Source organism: Macaca thibetana, chromosome 10 (genome assembly GCF_024542745.1).
Source record: "Macaca thibetana thibetana isolate TM-01 chromosome 10, ASM2454274v1, whole genome shotgun sequence".
Classification (NCBI taxonomy): domain Eukaryota; kingdom Metazoa; phylum Chordata; class Mammalia; order Primates; family Cercopithecidae; genus Macaca; species Macaca thibetana.
Window position 1 is genome coordinate 21,856,923 of NC_065587.1, and position 18,924 is coordinate 21,875,846.

Consider the following 18,924-nt stretch of genomic DNA (forward strand, 5'->3'; position numbering starts at 1 on the left):
TTCCACCCCTGAGTTTCTCCTTCCTACAAGCACAAAGTGATGTGGTAGCTGCAGTGCTACAGCAGCTACTGTTCATCAAGCATCACCCGGAGAGCCTGGTATACTGTGTAGGTGGTCTGAAGTGGGGCCTGAGACCCTGCATTTCTATCAGGCTTCCAGGTGCTGTTGTTGCTGCTGGACCACAGATCCTATCTGAGGACCAAGGCTCTAGGGCGCCACTTGATGCACTGGGACAGGCAAACACTTCTCAATCACGCCAGAATAGACTTCTGAGAAAGCACTCAAAATTCAGACTGCCACAGCACATATTCTAGACCTGTGGAGTGTTTATAATACTTATTAACATTGATTTAAACACTTCCTTTGGGCCAGGCGCGGTGGCTCATGCCTGTAATCCTAGCATTTTGGGAGGCCAAGGCAGGCGGATCACCTGAGGTTAGGAGTTTGAGACCAGCCTGGCCAACATGTTGAAACCCCATCTCTACTAAAAATACAAAAATTAGCCGGGTGCCTGTAATTCCAGCTACTCGGGAGGCTGAGGCACGAGATTCACTTGACCCTGGGAGGTGGAGGTTGCAGTGAGCCGAGATCATGCCACTGCACTCCAGCCTGGGTGACAGAGTGAGATCTTGTCTCAAATAAATAAAAAAATAAAATAAACACTTCCTTCGAAACACCTGCTGGGGATATTCCCAATGCTCAGCCTTTGTAGGACTAGCCCTTTTAGAACAGAGAAGGCACTGGGCTGTAAGTTTTGCTCTCTCTCTCTCTTTTTTTTTTTTTTTTTTTTTTTTTTTTGAGACAGGGTCTTACTCTGTTACTAAGGCTGGAATGCAGTGGTGCGATCATAGCTCATTGCAACCTCTGTCCCCCAGGCTCAAGTGATCCTCCCACCTCAGTCTCCCAAGTAGCTAGGACTACAGGTACGTGCCACCATGCCCAGATAATTTTTATATTTTTGCTAGAGACGGGGTTTTGCCATGTTGACCAGGCTGGTCTTGAACTCGTGAGCTCAAGTGATCTGCCTGCGTCAGCCTCCCAAAGTGCTGGGATTGCAGGCGTGAGCCATGGTGCCTGGCCTAGTTTGCGCTTACTTTTTTTCCATCTTTGCTGTTTCTAGGCCACTGGGAACACGCTGCGGAGCTCAGAGTCCACAGCTGTGAGGCTCCATGTTGCACCATCAAAAAATAAGGTGGTAAGAGTCCTGGTTTTCCCCAGTGTCAGGGCAACAGGGGTTACTGCTCATGGGTTACACATAGAGGCCCTACCTGACTGCGTCGCTGCTTCAGCTTGATTTTGACAAGAAGGATGAGGCAGACCAAGGAGACCACGACGAAGAAAGCCAGGAAAATCCCCATGTCAAAGTATTCAGTGGGTTGCTGGAATGGAACACAGACACAGTGAGTCACAGCCTCTCTGCAGCCTGGTAATCGGCACATGGGCTATCTTGGCTTGGTCAGGATAAGGATGGGGTGACTGGGATGAGTTTCCCCTCAATTTGCAGGAAACTCCTGGGGTTCTGCTCACATGTACATGGTGTGCTCCCTAGGCCCATGTAGTGCCTTCGGTGTGGCCCAGGGGGATGCCTGTGGCGATCTCAGCCAGGCCCCCCAAGAGCCAAGGGGACTCTTGGTAAAGCCTGGCTCCCCGTGGAATACTGCAAAGTTGGCTGTAACTGGTAAGAAAGGCCCTTCCAAATAAACACAAATAATCACATTTATAGGACAAAAGAGTAAGTGTCATGTTTTGAGGGAACAGTGATTACTAACCATATAATTAATGGTTTACAACAACTCAGAAAATTGTATGCTGCTTCCACAATTATCAGCTTCCACTACAATGCGTCATATTTACCAAAGCGCTTTTTTTTTCCTTTAAAAAGAAGCCAGCAAGTCAGTTCAGCAAACTCCCTCTACTTTTAGTTCTTACCTTTTCCTCACTGCCTCCTAAAACCTCGCAGCCACCTTATCTGGGACCTCCATTTGGCCAATGGGAATAGAGCTTTGCAAAGTGGAAGCTGCATGTATCCGGCTATGTTGTGCATGGGAAAGCATCATCCTACATTGTGAATGTCCCAGTATTTGTGAGGAGGAAATAACACCAATATAGGGCACCAGCCCAAGGTTCCTGGAATTCTTCAGCTTGAGGTTTGAGCAGAAGAGGCCGGTTAAGAGTTAGTGGCCAGTAGTGTCTCTTCCACATACTTAAGAGATGCAGATGCTATTCATTAGCCATCGAACTCAATCCCAGTTGAAAGCTAACTTTTCCAGACTTAAATTAACTTGGGGAGTTTCAATAAGGTAATCTACTTTACAGGAAGAAGGAAATACAAGCCTTTTTTCTAGTGTCTAAGTCAGATTGAAGAAGGAAGACACGGGAAGGCAGGTGCTCAGTCCTCCTCAGTTTGCCTTTCAGAGGGAGATGGGATGGAAAAGAAAGGATGAGGGATTGCCAAGAGGGAATGCCAGGTGGAAGAGGCCAGAGACATCTTAGCACAAACGTATCTATTTCTGGTAGGATTTTTCCAATTCGCTATAAAGGAACACGAGTAACATTTCTCCCTGGCCTTGAGTCCAGTAGGTGATCTAAGCCTGCAGGAACCTGGGGTTGCCAGCATTTTAGAGAGATAGGAATGAAAGGCCAAGGGAAATAAAGGGACAGGTAGTAGCAGAGAAGGCCCCGAGCCTGTGCCAAACAGTGTGGAGGCTCACTCGAGGAGGGCGGTGCTGGATCCTTGCTCGAGCCACTTTCTGCTTGTTGACGATGTTCATCAGCTTAATGGCATCTGCACCCTTCACATACACCACCGGCCTCTTGAGTGGGTCTTCCGAGCCCTGGTTCAGCTAAGGAAGAAAAGAGGGCTCTGGTTAAAAGGTGTGCTTACTTTAAGAAGCAGTAGAAAGAAAGGCTGGAGGGAAGGAACATTGAATACCTGTCTAGAATCCTCCAGCTCTTCCAACATTACAGCCTTCCCAATGTTCTTTTGGGAACATTACAGAGTTCCCAAAAGAGCAAGGCTGAGAATAACGCTTGCTTGGGGATGGACTGGGCAAGCAGAAGGGCCAGAAAGGTCTTAGAAAATGCCCCATGAGCCCGGCGCAGTGGCTCACGCCTGTAATCCCAGCACTTTGGGAGGCTGAGGCAGATGGATCACAAGGTCAAGAGTTCCAGCCTGGCCAACATGGTGAAACCCCATCTCTACTAAAAATACAAAAATTAGCCAGGCGTGGTGGCGCATGCCTATAATCCCAGATACTTGGGACGCTGAGGCAGGAGAATCGTTTTAACCCGGGAGGTGGAGATTGCAGTGAGCTGAGATTGTGTCAGTACACTCCAGCCTGGCGACAGAGCAAGACTGTCTCGGGGGGAAAAAAGAGAAAATGCCTCCTGTGCCCCAATTCCCTGGCTCTTAACCTCGCCCAGTACACCTCCCTTGGGGATTATGCCTAAACATGGACATCTAACTTCAGAAGACAAGAGCAAATGCCCTGAGATGAGGGTGACATAACCGGGACAAGCCAAGCTCACTAAAGGAAGTGCCTTTCTCAGGGAGGCTGCAGTGTTGGCATGGCCTGAGGAGTTTACCTGGTCAATAGCTTCTGGGTTTTCAGACACATCAAAGATGACTGCAGTAGCTCCCCGCTGTACCGCTCGCTTGGCCTGCCAGAGTAAAAAAGAGCAGGTTGGCCCTCTGGTCCTCTTACCTTTCCAAAGCTGGCCTTGGCATTCAGGCCTGTAATCAAATGCAGAATCTGACAGTTACCAACTTATGTGACATCAGGGACGTTATCTCACTTTCCTAACCCTCAATTTTCCCATCTATAAAGAAGGGGACCGATAACTAGAGTTAACAATAATACATAGTTTCAAATAGCTAGGAGGAGGATATTCCCAGTACAAAGAAGTGATAAATGTTTGAGATAATGGGTATGCTAATTACCCTGATCTGATCACTATACCTTGTATGTATTATCACTATGTACCCCACGAATATGTACAATTATTATCTGTCAATTAAAAACTTTTTTTTTTAAAGAGGACAATTTCACCTACCTTGTATAGTAATTGTGAGGTCAGATGACTTATAATAGGGGAAAATACATAATTGATTACTTAACAAACTTTTGTCTTCCTATCCAGCCCAAATACTGAAAACGACCTACACATTAACAACCTGCCCGGTCAGTACAGAGGTACTGATTTCAGTATTTCCTGTTTCAGAGTCACTGGCAACCAAAGCAAATGCCTTTGGTCCATCTCATGTGGTTCCTTTTTCCTTCCCATGTCACCCAGTTAGAAGAATATATTGAGTATTTCTGAATGAGTCTCAAAATGGTTAATTTTAATAAGTGACACAAGCTGAAGACCTCTGGAGACACTGTCGGTGGTGGGAGCTGTGAAAAATAATTGTAAATGGGGTTTTGAAGCAGTTGGCTGCCAGACCTGGCTACACATCAAAAGCCACTTGGGAAGTTTGTAAAGCAGATTTCCTGGCTCAAACCACAGAGACTGATTGAGCAGAGCTGGAGTCAGGCCCAGGAAACTGAGTTGTGTATGCTTTCTGGGGGATTCAGATGATTCAACCATTTGGGGAACTACCGATCAGAGAGATGAGATTAGAATGTTTTAGGAACAAATGAGAAGTGATGGGATTCTTTTTGGGAGAGGTGGGGGAAGGACTCCTTTCCATCCCAAAGAACCTTCTAATTCCATGTCCAGCTAAGGTGACAGCAAGGTAGAAGCTGTGGAAAAACAAGACTTAAGATATAGCCTGGCTGGAGTTCGAGACCAGTCTAGGCAACATAGCAAGACCCCATATCTAAAAAATAACAGAAAAATTAGCTCGGTGTGGCAGGGCATGCCTGTAGTCTCAGCTACTCAGGAGGCTGAGGCAGGAGGTTTGATTGAGCCCAAGAGGTAGAGATTGAGTTGTGATTGGACCACTTCATTCTAGCCTGAGTGACAGCGCAAGACCCTGTCTTCACAAAATACATACATACATACATGCATACCCTGGCTTTTAGGAGCCTGAATCTTGTTAGAGAAGTAGGACACTTCTAATGTGTGTATGTATAGAAGGCAAAACCAGCCTTCTATAAGATGGGCAAATGATGGCTAGTGCTTAGAGATCAATAGAGTTAATATTGGCCACAGTGCTTGAGAAAGAATAAAATTGAAATTCCTTTCCATAGGAATAATCACTCTACATTGACGGGGCCTGAGAAAGCAACATTGCCCAGAACACAGCTAGACCAATGGCTCCACTGGGCCACTAGAGGGCAGTCTCACCCTATAGCTTTTACAACAAACCAATTCCTTGTATTTAGCACCAAACAGTACCAAAAACAACTTCAGTAAAATCTTCAGTATACTGCAAGTTCCTTGGCAGTTCAAGAAGTTCTGGCACCCTGGACAATCTGTCCTTGTCTTGCAGGGGACCCTTTCTTTTTGAATGGAGATTCAATGCATTGAAAGTCTCAATGCATTGTTCACCACACCCTGTTTCATCACCAGATTGCTAGTCTAGGAGTCAGGAATGAATGCTGGGAGCTATTCCTGCCTCTGCCACTGGCATGCTGCTAACAGTGGACAAGTCACTCAATCGCTTTCAGCCTCAGCCTCAGTTTCCCCATCTGTTAAAAATAAAAAGGCGGTGGGGGATGGCTGGGCACGGTGGCCTATGCCTGTAATTCCGGCACTCTGGGAGGCTGAGGCTGGTGGATCACCTGAGGTCAGGAGTTCCAGACCAGCCTGGCCAACATGGTGAAAGCCTGTCTCTACCAAAAATGCAAAAAATCAGCTGGATGTGGTGGCATGTGCTTGTACTCCGGGAGGCTGAGGCAGGAGAATCGCTTGAGCCTGGGAGGCAGAGGTTGCAGAGATCATGCCACGGCACTCCAGCCTGGGCGAGAGTGAGTGAGACTCTGTCTCAAAAAAAAAAAGGGGGGGGCCGGGCGCAGTGGCTCAAGCCTGTAATCCCAGCACTTTGGGAGGCCAAGACGGGCGGATCACGAGGTCAGGAGATGGAGACCATCCTAGCTAACACGGTGAAACCCCATCTCTACTAAAAAAATATAAAAAACTAGCCGGGCAAGGTGGTGGGTGCCTGTAGTCCCAGCTACTTGGGAGGCTGAGGCAGGAGAATGGCGTAAACCTGGGAGGCGGAGCTTTGCAGTGAGCTGAGATCTGGCCACTGCACTCCAGCCTGGGCGACTCCAGAGCAAGACTCCAGTCTCAGAAAAAAAAAAAAAAGGGGGGGGTGGGTGGGTGCGGGGAGGCCGCCTATGTTATTATGACTAGGGTCCTTTCTAAATTCCCAGCCTTGGCCACTCAACTGAGAAGCAGTGGGCTATCAGAGCAACTCAGAACTGCACTGGCCCTGTCACCCTCCTCCAGGAAGAGAGGATGCTGATGACAGCTGAGAAAGTGTGAAGCCAGGGTGGCGTCACTTTCCTCCACCATAGAGCTATCTATCTTTCTATCTATCAGAGATGGGCTTTCACTCTGTCACCTGGGCTGGAGTGGTGCGATCACAGCTCACTGCTGCCTGAAACTCCTGGGTTGGAATGATCCTCCTGCCTCAGCCTCCTGAGTAGCTGGGATTGCAGGTGCATGCTACCATGCCAGGCTAATTTTTTTTTTTTTTTTTTTGTAGAGACAAGGTCTCACTATGTTGCCCAGGTTGGTCTTGAGCTCCTGGGCTCAAGTGATCCTCCCATTCCGGCCTCCCAAAGTGCTGAGATTACAGGCATGAGCCATGGACAACCATACTGGCTATCCATAGAGTTCTTTAGGGACACAGACTACTTTGCCTGAGGCCAACAGCTCATGGATCTCATGGATGCCAGAGTTAATATAATTGTAAGTAGATGCTGGTGTTTTCCGCTTAGGTGGTATCCCAGGCTTTTTCATAAATTCCTTCTCCAGACATAGAAGGGCCCTGAGGAAAAGCACTAAAAATGAGGAAATAAACAGGCCCTCTCATTCCTTTATTTGGCTTTCATTCCACAATCAAGCACATCAAACAGCACCCTCGGGGAATGTGCAATTCAGATAAGTCCAGATCAGGAGCGCTGTGCGGTACCTGCACTTTGATGCGGGTGCACCTGGAGAGTCTAATGGCCTCGGGATGAAAGGCTGCAGGATCTGGGGTAGGGAATGCCTTCCCAGGAGAGACATGCCTCAGGGAAGCCATTTAGCCACATGGCCTTCTTAAAGTTCAGGCTTCCCTGCTCCGCCCAGAACGTGGAGGTCTCAAGGACTCAGAGGTTCCGAATGAAGCATGATCCATTTGAGAGACATAAAATACGTTTTTCACAAAATCTTGGACATGGTGATATGTTTCCTGGCTTTTACAGTGAAGAGGGCAGGTCAATAATAAGGCAGCTGGTTGCAGTTGCATGGGCCTGTAATCCCAGCTACTTGGGAGGCTGAGGCGGGAGTATCACTTGAGCCCAGGGTTTTGAACCTGTTTCTCTGTCTCTATATATATATATGGTGCTTAAATTCCATTTACAGCTTGACTTCCAATACAACCAGGCTAATGTACGGGATCTAAGGACACATATCTTGTTTGAGAAAATGCTTCATTCACACAGGTGATCTACTTTTAAAATTACATTTAATGTAAACTACTATTAAAATAAGTTTGCACTTCCTGTACATACCAGGACTGGACAGGAGAGAAGCCAAGCTAAGACCCTATTGGGAATTCGCTTGTCAGAAGCCAGCTTAGGATTTAAAATAGGCTACGAATAACTCATATTTAGAAGAAGACACCTTTATTATATTGTTCGGAAAGGAAATTTAAAAAAATACAGGCCAGGTGCAGTGGCTCATGCCTGTAATCTCAGCACTTTTGGAGGCTGAGGCAGGAGGATTGCTTGAAGCCAGGAGTTCAAGACTAGCCTGGGTAATATAGCAAGACCGTCTCCACAAAAAAGTTAAAAACTATCCAGGCATGGTGGCGTTCACCTGTAGTCCCACCTACTCAGGAGGCTGAGGTGGACTGCTTGAGCCCAGGAGGCTGAAGGTGTAGTGAGCCATGATTGTGTCACTGCACTCCAGCCTGGGTGACAGGGCGAGACCCTGTCTTAAAAAAAAAAACACAAACAGAACATTACATGGTCATTCTCTGCCCCTTGCCCATATTTTCAGTTTAAAAATTGATGAGGCATATTCCTTGAACCAATCACTCTCATAGATCATTCACCATTTTACTTACTCAAGTGTAGACCAGAATATTATTTCAAAACAAACCTAGACCCTAGTTAGGAGTTCACAGTCTTGTGACCACCAGAAATCCTATCTTGAGGATCTTTAAGTCACATACTTAACGTGCAAAACTCTGAAGCTGGGGCCCTTTCAAAGAAAGGATGGGATGCAGCCTGGTGGATATGGTTGGATGAAAGTCACTGGTAAACTGGGCTGTAGCTGGAGAGGGCCGTTATCCCTAAACTGTGCACAGCCTGGAGTGCAAGATTAAGAGAAGGGTGTGACCGCAGAACACAGGTGGGAAGTTTTGGCAAGGCCTCCCAGAAGCAGCCAAAGGCCTTGTCTTGCTGCCCTCTGTGTGCCCTTCCCTCTTCCTCACCCACAAGGGTATCTTCACATTCTTCATCACCTTTGCTACTTCCATCCTTGCTCAGGCCAGGGCAGGTTGGCACCAGCCAGCAGGTGACTGGAAACCCAAAGCAGAGTGCTGAATATAAAGTTGCCATGGTCCCTTATTTACCTTCCCAGGGCTGCTGGACCCAAGACTAGACAATGTAGTCACTGAGACAAGTAGCAACAGAGCAAACACTTGCACCCTTAAAATACATTTACAAAGTACAAAATTCCAGCCTCTAGAAGACAGGGTTCTACTGTGGTTGGCACTTACCACTCCTATGGTTATTCAATAAATGTTTATTATAAGTGAAAGCAAGCCTGCCTGGTACCATACTCAGGTTATTACTGGTAAAAAGAAAGTGCTCCCTAACTCTGAATGTGATGTGCTTTTCTCATAAGGAAGTGCTTTTATTAGTAAGAGTGAGTCTAGAATGTCCCAGTGCAAATGTACCAATTATGATGAGAATTGTCCCATCACCACTTTGTGGGTGGGAAAACGTGAAGCCTAGAGCCCGCCACATACCAGGAATTCCACTCAGGAATGGATCTGGCATTTTCCCCAGTGTGTGTAGTTATACCCAGACTTGGTATGGGGCTTGGACCTACCCCCATACCTATTCCCTGGAGTCTTTGGGACACGGATTCCACTTTCACCTGTTTACCTGTTCCTCTGTCAAGCTCTTGGATGTGGTATCCCTAGTGCCTACCCTTTATTGCAGGAAAACTTTGACAGAATACAGTTTTAATAGAAAATAACCCAAAAGATGACTAAAAATCTCATTTGTCTCACATTCCTGACCATAAGATAACCAAGGAAGCTGGACTGTTAGTGCTAATATGAAGATATGTCTTCAACCTCTTACAGGAAGTTGCAGACATATGGGAGCCCCAAACAGACTTTTTTTGCCTCTACTGAATACAATTTTGCCTTCTGGCTTTTTTATCATAAGCTTCTAAGTTATTAAAAATTCTTTGTAAATATTTTAAATGGCTGTGATTTTTTTTCTTATATGCTACACATGTATTTCTGATATTTGGGTTGTTCCAGTTTTTAAAATTATAATTAATACTACATTGAATAAATATTGGTTTCCATTTCTAGTTTTCAGAGGACATAGGCCCTGTGCCAAAGAATATAAAGATTATGAATAATCTCAATAAAATCCATATCAAATTTTAATGTCCCTCCTTATATACCCACCCAACTCTTATTTACCTGCATAAATGACAAGATAGCTAGACTGGCACAGACAATACAGGCAAATTTGTCAACAGATTTAATTTCTGGGTTAGGTGGCCTGTTGATGAGCTGGGTGGAAGGGAGAAAGAAGTCAGTTTGAGGGTAACTCTCTAGATGATATTTCACATGCAGACAGACACTTTAGAGTGAACTATAATGAGCTGATCATATTAATACGAATACTACTAATCCTTCAAGGTCAAGTTCCTGTGCAACCTTTTCCATAAAACCAATGGTGCTTCTCCTCAGCCAAAGGACAGGTAAGATACCTCTCTCTGAGCTCTAATATCTTAGGGTTTCTCTTCTGTTGTTTACTACTTCTGTAATACATTTTCCCTGAAAATACGATCATCTTTAGAGTTTTTGCTATTTATAAGGGTAATATGTGTATGAGGTGAACAATTTAAAATAACTCAGCTACTGAAAGCAAAAAATAACTCATCTGTTACCCCCTATATCCCAGCATTTTAACATAATGGTGTGGTTTATATCCTCCAATTTTTTTTTTTTTTTTTTTTTTTGAGACGGAGTCTCGCTCTGTCGCCCAGGCTGGAGTGCAGTGGCGGGATCTCCGCTCATTGCAAGCTCCGCCTCCTGGGTTTACGCCATTCTCCTGCCTCAGCCTCCCGAGTAGCTAGGACTACAGGCGCCTGCCACCTCGCCCAGCTAGTTTTTTGTATTTTTTAGTAGAGACGGGGTTTCACCGTGTTAGCCAGGATGGTCTCGATCTCCTGACCTTGTGATCCACCCGTCTCGGCCTCCCAAAATGCTGGGATTACAGGCTTGAGCCACCGCGCCTGGCTCCAATGTTTTTTAAACCCATATATTGGCAAGAATAAAATGCATATGTGTTGCAGACACACACACACCAAAATGTAGTTAAAAATATGCTGGATGAGTACCTATAATCCCAGCTACTTGGGAGGCTGAGGAGGGAGGATCGCTTGAGCCCAGGAGCTTGAGGGCCAGCCTGGGCAACATAGACCCCGGCTGTTAAAAATTTTGTTAAAAATAAATACATTGGACATATTGGACATACACTGTTCTGTACTCTACTCCCCCCTTAACTCAACAATTTACTCAACAAGGCCGGGCGCAGTGGCTCACGTCTGTAATCCCAGCACTTTGGGAGGCTGAGGCGGGTGGATCACAAGGTCAGGAGATCGAGACCATCCTGGCTAAAACGGTGAAACCCCGTCTCTACTAAAAATACAAAAAATTAGCCGGGCGCGGAGGCGGGCGCCTGTGGTCCCAGCTACTCGGGAGGCTGAGGCAGGAGAATGGCGTCGGCCTGGGAGGCGGAGCTTGCAGTGAGCCGAGATCGCGCCACTGCACTCCAGCCTGGGCGACAGATCGAGACTCCGTCTCAAAAAAAAAAAAAACAAAAAACAATTTACTCAACAATATTTATATGCATTGATGTGGGAAAACGTTCATTTTTCTTTTTTTTTTTTTTTTTTTTTTTGAGACGGAGTCTCGCTCTGTCGCCCAGGCTGGAGTGCAGTGGCGCGATCTCGGCTCACTGCAAGCTCCGCCTCCTGGGTTCACGCCATTCTCCTGCCTCAGCCTCCCGAGTAGCTGGGACTACAGGCGCCCACAACCGCGCCCGGCTAATTTTTTGTATTTTTAGTAGAGACGGGGTTTCACCGTGGTCTCGATCTCCTGACCTTGTGATCCGCCCGCCTCGGCCTCCCAAAGTGCTGGGATTACAGGCGTGAGCCACCGCGCCCGGCAGAAAACGTTCATTTTTCTTACCAGCTACACATATCATTCCATTGTATGGTTATTCAGAGCTCCTTTAATGACCATCTCCCTGAGAGGCATATAGCAGATTTCTACATTTTCTCTGTTATAAACAGTGTTGTATTCATATCCTTGTACTCATATTCTAGAGGCAACGGTCCTTAAAATAGCCATGAGTGGTCCTGCTGAGTCAAAGGGTATCGATGTCCTATACATAAAGGCCTAGCTTGGGTGCCAGGCATACCCTTGGAGATTAACAGAAACTCCCAGGAGCCAGGAGGTAGACCTTACTGACCACACTGGTATGCCCCATAAAGCCTAACATGGCTAGGCATGGTGGCTCACACCTGTAATCCCAGCACTTTGGGAGGCTGAGGTGGGAGGATCACTTGAGGCCAGGAGTTTGAGACCAGCCTGGCCAATATAGCAAGACTCTGTGTGTCTTTAAAAAAAAAAAAAAAAAGCCTAACAAAGCAGATGGCCCTGGGCATGGTTCATACTCAAATTAACACAGTCAAATTCTATTTGCATTAACCATATATTAATTTAGTTGTTCTACGGTAGTTATTAACTGGTTACTATGTGTTCTAGACCCTGGGGACTCATACAGCAGCAGGCAGCAAGCATGGTCACAGACTCCTGTCCTCACCAAGCACACATCCTGCCCATGGTGCTGGTAGATCCCTCTCTGAAGAGGCCAGGAGAGTCCTAAGGAAGAGCATGTACATTTAGTTCCAAGGGCAAATGGGTAAGAAATTAAGAACATGGCTTCACTTGCCTCATATCTCTATAGTAGCCTTTCCCAAAGTGCATCTAAGGGAATGATTTTCCTGGTCAGTGTCCTTTGAGAAATGCTGCATATTCCAGAGCTATCCCTGACATATACATCATTAATATGCGAGAGACTCCTATTTTACCCAGCATCCCAAACTTTTTTGGACACAAAGCCTGTTTGCAGCAACTCTATGGAGCAGGCTTTAGGACTCTGCTCCTTGGGTCTTGACATGGGCCTGCTCTTCATACAATCCTTACTTCCCTACAACCTGGGCTCCCTCCTCAAGGAGGTACCCCATCTCTCCCATTCCTTCACCCACGGGGCCAAGTCAAAACTGCAGCCCTTTGCCTTTTCACCTATGCCCAATGGCTTGCCCAATTTTGCTGATTCTCCATCGTTTTTTCATCCCCACTGCTGCCACCCTGGCCAGGACACCAGATTTCTGACATGAGTCTCAACAACATTCTCCTCTGGGGGCTCCTGAGCCCAGCCCACCTTGCATGCCCCTGCCCCCTCCCCAACACGGTCTCCATGCAGTAGCAGAGGGACCATTCTCAATCATGGATCTGACCTGTACCACCCTTCTCCAATGACTGTGCTGCTCTTAGAGCAAGATGTGACCTCCTCCTGCTTATTATTTCCGAACACAACACTCAAACTCCTAAGTTGAACTAGATTGAGCTTTTTTTTTTTTTTTTTTTTTTGAGATGGAGTCTCACTCTGTCACCCATGCTGGAGTGCAGTGGCACGATCTTAGCTCACTGCAGCCTCCATCTCCTGGGTTCAAGCGATTCTCCTGCCTCAGCCTCCTGAGTAGTTGGGATTACAGGTGTGCACCATCGTGCCTGGCTAATTTTTTCTATTTTTAGTAGAGACAGGGTTTTGCCATGTTGGCCAGGCTGGTCTCGAACTCCTGGCCTCAGGTGATCCACCCTCCTTGGCCTCCCAAAGTGCTGGGATTACAGGCCTGAGCCACTACATCCGGCCTAGACTGAGCTTCTTTTAGTTCTCTTCAAAATCCCAAACTCAATGGTGGCCTCATTTGGGGTAACAGGAAACCAACCATGAGGAGCACATTACCCCCTTCACACACAGGGTTCATCTTTACTGCTTCTCTCTTTCTGCTCGGTATTATTCGCTCAGGCTGCGGTGCCCAGTGGCCTTATGCTGTGCTCTGCCACTGTGGCACTTATGGCGTCACACTGTCATTGTTTACTTAAAATGCCTCCTTCACTAAAGGGCAGCCAGTGTGTCAGACTTCTTTCCTGCTGAATTCCCAGAACCTGGCAAAAGGCCTGGCACAGGGTAAATGGCCAAGAAATGTTTGTTGATTAACCTAAAGGATCAGTTTTTGCCCTAGGGGTTAGCATCAAACACCAAGGGCCCTGCTACTGAAAGCACTGATTGCAGCTCACTCTAGGCCACCTGTCTCCTCCCTTTGACTTTTGGGAAAGGTCTGTTCTCTAACAAATCTTCTTGGAACATAATATTCTTCGTACTTTAGATTCTCAGGATTCAGTTTCTTATTACTGGTGCCATCTTTTGCTGTTGCATTTCCTGACAGCCTTTTTACTGGTTGTCAGTTTGAATGCAGGCATCGTGTCTCCTCTGGCCAACCTTGACCCCAGGCACTAAAAGTGGCTTGGCCTTGTTGCGGATCTGTATCAGGCCCCAGCCCCTGCGTGTGCTCATCTCTGGATATCAAAGCTCTCTGAAAACAAGCCCAGCCACTTGCAGTGTTTGTTTCTTCCATTCTGCAGGAATGGGAGCCTCCCTTAGTACCTTTACCAAAAGAAAGCTGGCCAGATGACTACCCTTGGCCATGTCCACAAGAACAGGCTGCATGTGAATTTTCACAGCATCCTCCCATTATCACTAGGGGGCCTTGACTTTCCTCCAGCCTAAAAGACTGATGGAGTTCATCCTGTACCTGTGGAGAAATATGGCCACACCACACAGGGGTCCAACCCCAGGAAAGTGCAGGTTTGGCTGCTTTCCCCACCTGGTGCGAAGCTCTGTTGCCTTGGTTCTCTGAGTGAACTGGTGGCAAATTTTACCACAGCTTCAAAATCCCCAACTCCATGGTGCCCTAATTTGGGGTAACAAGAGACCTAAGCATAGATCTGAAGGCTTGAGAGATACAGCCATCTAAAGCCAGAGCCTGGAACACGGCACTGCTGAAATGCAGGGCGGCAGCAACCAGCCCTGTTTCTGTTGCCACCACCAGGCCTGCTCCTGTGGTCAAGGAGGGGAAAAGGGCGGTTAACATGATGGAGAACACCCGGTCGGTCCTAGGGACTGGCCACGCCTGACGCCCAGAGGTCCCTCTTGGCGGGTCCTACCCCAGTCCAGAGAGCCCAGGCTCTTTGAGTTCTGTTATGCCCCTCCCTCTGGAGGCCACTAAGTGGATTTTAAATCCTCACTCCTCACTTTTTCCTTTCCTCCTCCTCGAGTTCTTCACTTAGTAGTGACCACCCAGGCACCAGGCTCTTGAACATTCTGGTCAGCTGCTGTTCTCTGAAGCATGAGTCACTGCATGACACAGGACATTCTCGCTGGGCAAGGGGGCTCCCAAGGCCTGCCTCACCAAGGGCCCTGTTTTCCGACAGAAACTTTTCATTCCATAGGAAATGAGGTCACACACCAGAGCACATGGGTAACCGGTGAGAAAATCCTCGTGCCAGGAAGGGGGGTGGTGGTGGTAGAAGGGGGGAGGCAAACTAGACCCTAACACTCACAAACCGCCAGAGGGAAATCACCTGCGGCTCTTGGGTAATTTCTACTAGGGTGGGGATGAGAAGGGTGCAGGAAAGGGACGCACACAGCTTAAAAAAAATCTGGTTTCTTTTGAAGTATATACAACATACACGATTTTACTAAGCCAAACTTGCAGGGTATTTGGCTAGCTTACTTTCAAGACTTGGAGCCCCTTAATCTACGGTCTACAGGAGACCAACACACAGAAGGTAAAGAGGGGCAGGGGTAGGATCGGGGGCGAGAGGCCAGGGCGGCCAGGCGGGCTTCACTGCCTAGGGGGTCGGGAGGTGAGGGTGGGTGGCGCAGTGCTGCCAGCTCCACCCGCCGGCTCCTCGCTCCGGGGCTTGGCTGCAGCCCGGCCTGACCTTCCAGGTTTCCCTGGCAGGAGATCAAAGCGCTGAAGCCACAAACACAGCTCAGAACTCCGAGGCCCTGCGGCCAACATCCCCCCTCCCGAGGCTCCTCCCTGCACCAGGAGCCCTCCTCCTCCCTACTCCCATCCCGCCTGCACCGCCCCGCAGCGTCCCTCCTCCCCTCCACCAGCCCTGCTTCTCTATGTTTTCCCCCACCCCCCGAACCCCCAATCCAGCGGGCCGGGACTTTCGGGGCGGGCTGCCAACCGGCCTTCTCCGACCCGGGAAAGTGCCCTCCTCGCCACCGGCCGCGCCCCTCCCCACCGGGAGAAGATATTTCTCGCCATAATTAAGGTCATTAAGCCTCCAAAGGCTCCCGTCGGCTGCAGGTTCTGAGTTCCGGAACGAAGATGATGCATTTTAAGTCCTAGTTAAGATTATGCTGATCTATTTAGGAGACATGTAGCAGCGAGAATTCAGCGGTTAAGTTAGTGGTTATGGCTGCCTAAGTTTAAATAGTGTTACTTATTCTCAAAATATGTAGCAGCCCCACTTAATTTCTCCTAATTAAAGGTACCCGACTGAAGAGGCTGGAGTCCGCGGCCGGGTCGCGGCGCCATTGCACAGGTTGGTACCCTTTTCACAATCAGAAACTAGTGGGTGTCAAACGGAAATGCATTTCCCTAGATCTTAATCTTAAACATAGACGTTTAGACCAGTTCCAAGAAACACAATGATCCTCTTTGTTTTAACACCTGACAAGGAGCACCAAAAACCCAGGAAAGCCTGTGCACACCCTCCTGTTCCATCGATACTGTCCTGTTCCCATCGATACTGTGGGGTGAAAGATGTTACGGAAAAAACTGCAGTGGGGTTGTTTCATTACCTGTCCATGCCTGGAAGATAAGCTTTTGGAAGAACCTGGAAGCCGTTATCTTGGTTGAGTTTCCAGAAGTCCCACTTCAGGCCAAATCTTATATAGTCAGCAACTAGGAACTTCAAAAAGGACCACCCCCCTTCAATGCATATGGCAACTAATTAATATAAACAAGTGTTAATTAGGTGGCAGCATCAGGCTTAACGAGGAACAACAGTGCCTGCAAAGTCTGGACACCCTACAGCCTCTCTGGAGGATGAGAGGTGGCGCGCAGGCTCTTTCTGAAGGCTGAGTTCCTCACAGGCGCAACTGTGCTTCTCAACCTTCGCTCACTGAGGAGGCAACTGGGAAGATTAAAACAAAACAAACAAAAAAACTCGTGCCCAGGACCTACCCCTAGAGATGATTTGATCTATGTGGATAAAACCCCAGCAGCAATATTTTTTTAGAAGTTTCGCAGTTATTTTGAAATTCAGGTAGTGCAGAGAACCACTGATCTAACGTAAAATCGCACACGGCCTCTGGCATGACTGTCCGATGCACATTCTGGAGCTCCTCTCCTGATTCAGTTGGACTGGTGTAGACCCAAAGGTCATCTAACCAGCACGCTCTGGGAATGCTTACAATGAGGCAAAGGAAGGTGTTAGAAAATTGCTGAATCAGGTGGTAAACTTATTGAGAAGGCAGAAAATTATTTTGATTACACTATTTTCTTATTTTTATGAAGAGGAAAGTAATTCGGATGAAAGCATTTTTGCATGCTAGAAGCAGGCTTGCTTCTAACATTTGTGGGACAGGGGACAAGGGCTTACAAACTAGTAAATAAAATAGATCTTACTCTTCTATCTTGACATATGTACCTTCATAAGAACTTGAAACATAGGTTCCAGGTGAGCTTTTTAACTCCTTGGATCTCCTTGCCAGAGCATGTCAATGTGTAGACAGCTGACCCCTGGTCCACCCTGCACTTTGAGGGGGTTGTACACAGGCAGGTGAACACCCCAGGCTTGGAGGCCAAGCTGTGTCTACATCCTTGGGAAGAGGGGCATGCTGCCAGTGCACTGTGCCTCCAGGAGGATGGTCCTAGAAGAGAGGTCTGTAAGGGCTGGAAGCCAACACAAAGTCATCTTAGGGGAGTTTAGGGATGCTGGGAATGGTTTGGATGGGGGCTTCCCCTTGGACTCCTCACCCTGTGGCCAGAAGGTTTAAAAGAGGGGCCTTAAAGCACGGTCCCCCCTGCTTGGTCACAGAGCAGTACTGAGACTCCAAGAGGGAAAGTAAGGAAAGTACCTATTAATGTTCCAGGCAAGGTACCAAGTGCTTTCAAATGGTACTGAATCTGCAGAGCAACTCCGCAAGGGAGGTGGTGTTGATCCCCATTTTACAGCTGGAGGCTCAAAGGTTACATAACTTACCCATGGATACTCAGCCACAGAGTGGAGAGCTGACATTTGACCTAAGCGTCTCTCCATAATCCCAGGCCAGAGAAATACTCACGTTGTCCGAGGGCGTTCTAAAATCAAGTGTAATGGAGATACGTGCACATATATCAACATGAATGCTGAACCTCCAAACATTCCATTAATAGCTTATGTAAGTATTATATTTCCTGGTAACACAAGGAAATTCCAGATAGCTCTTATCCTAACCCACCTGGTCTCCCTCCTCTTGAAATTTCCTTTTACAAATGTCATGCAGCTCATGCAGTCAACATAAGGAGGCATTTTTTCCCCCCTTGCTGCCTATCACACTCATCGCATCACATCTGGCCCTCCCTGGGAGGTGGCAGGGTGGAACATTTCCTTACTTTTGTACAGGGTTACCTGCTTAAAAACTCAAGTCTATTTAGTCAGAGACTATTTCATCCAAAGGGGTTATATTCATTGCCAATGTAGCCAATGCAAGCTCACAAACACTATAACTTTCATCTTTTATTCTTCTTAAGGATCTAAGTTGTTTCAAAATGGTCCCCTGTGTACCCTATGGTATTGACTCCTTTTATGTGATTTTGTATTAGCAGAGTTTAAGAAAAGTTTCACTATCTCTTCACCTTAAACCAAAATCATTTTATAACAGCTACAGAATCAAATCCTTTTCTCTAGAGAAGGGCAGTTACACGACCCCCCTCAGTCATGCTATTCTTATCTGGGTGCAGTCAGTTTGATGACACCCTACCAAAGCCAGGCTGGCCAACCCAGACTGTTTTTAGCACTGCCATAGTGGAAGAGCAGGAAGAAAAGGGGGTACCTCAGACTGCTTGGACTGAAATTCTAGCTCACCTACAGAGCTCTGTGACTGTGAGCATGTGATGAATTTTCTGTTTTATTTCATCTGCACAATGGGGATGACATTGAATCTATCTCCTGAAGGCTTCTGGAAGTTGACATGACCATGCTACACTTCATATACATGCCTGGACGTCCCAGTTTAGGCCAAGAAATGATGCTGTGGCATGAGTCTGGCAGAGGGTGGTCAGTGGCTGTCAGCCCAGTGGTATATTAGAATGCCTGGGGGAGCTTATTAAAAAATAGAGGGGGCCAGGCACAGTGGCTCACGCTTGTAATCCCAG

The 18,924-nt window shown here is 47.3% G+C and overlaps 2 protein-coding genes across 2 annotated transcripts in view; one reads left to right on the forward strand and one right to left on the reverse strand.

Annotated features, from left to right (window-relative positions):
• ZNRF3 (zinc and ring finger 3) overlaps positions 1-18,924 on the reverse strand; it is a 173,181-nt gene that overhangs the window by 9,476 nt on the left and 144,781 nt on the right. The window contains 3 exon segments of the mRNA XM_050806793.1: positions 1,269-1,379; positions 2,712-2,843; positions 3,586-3,660. Coding sequence (XP_050662750.1) covers positions 1,269-1,379; positions 2,712-2,843; positions 3,586-3,660 — 318 coding nt within the window.
• The window catches only part of XBP1 (X-box binding protein 1), a 244,453-nt gene continuing 226,760 nt past the window's right edge, over positions 1,232-18,924 (forward strand). The window contains 1 exon segment of the mRNA XM_050806832.1: positions 1,232-1,235. The gene's annotated coding sequence lies outside the window, so the exon portion shown is untranslated.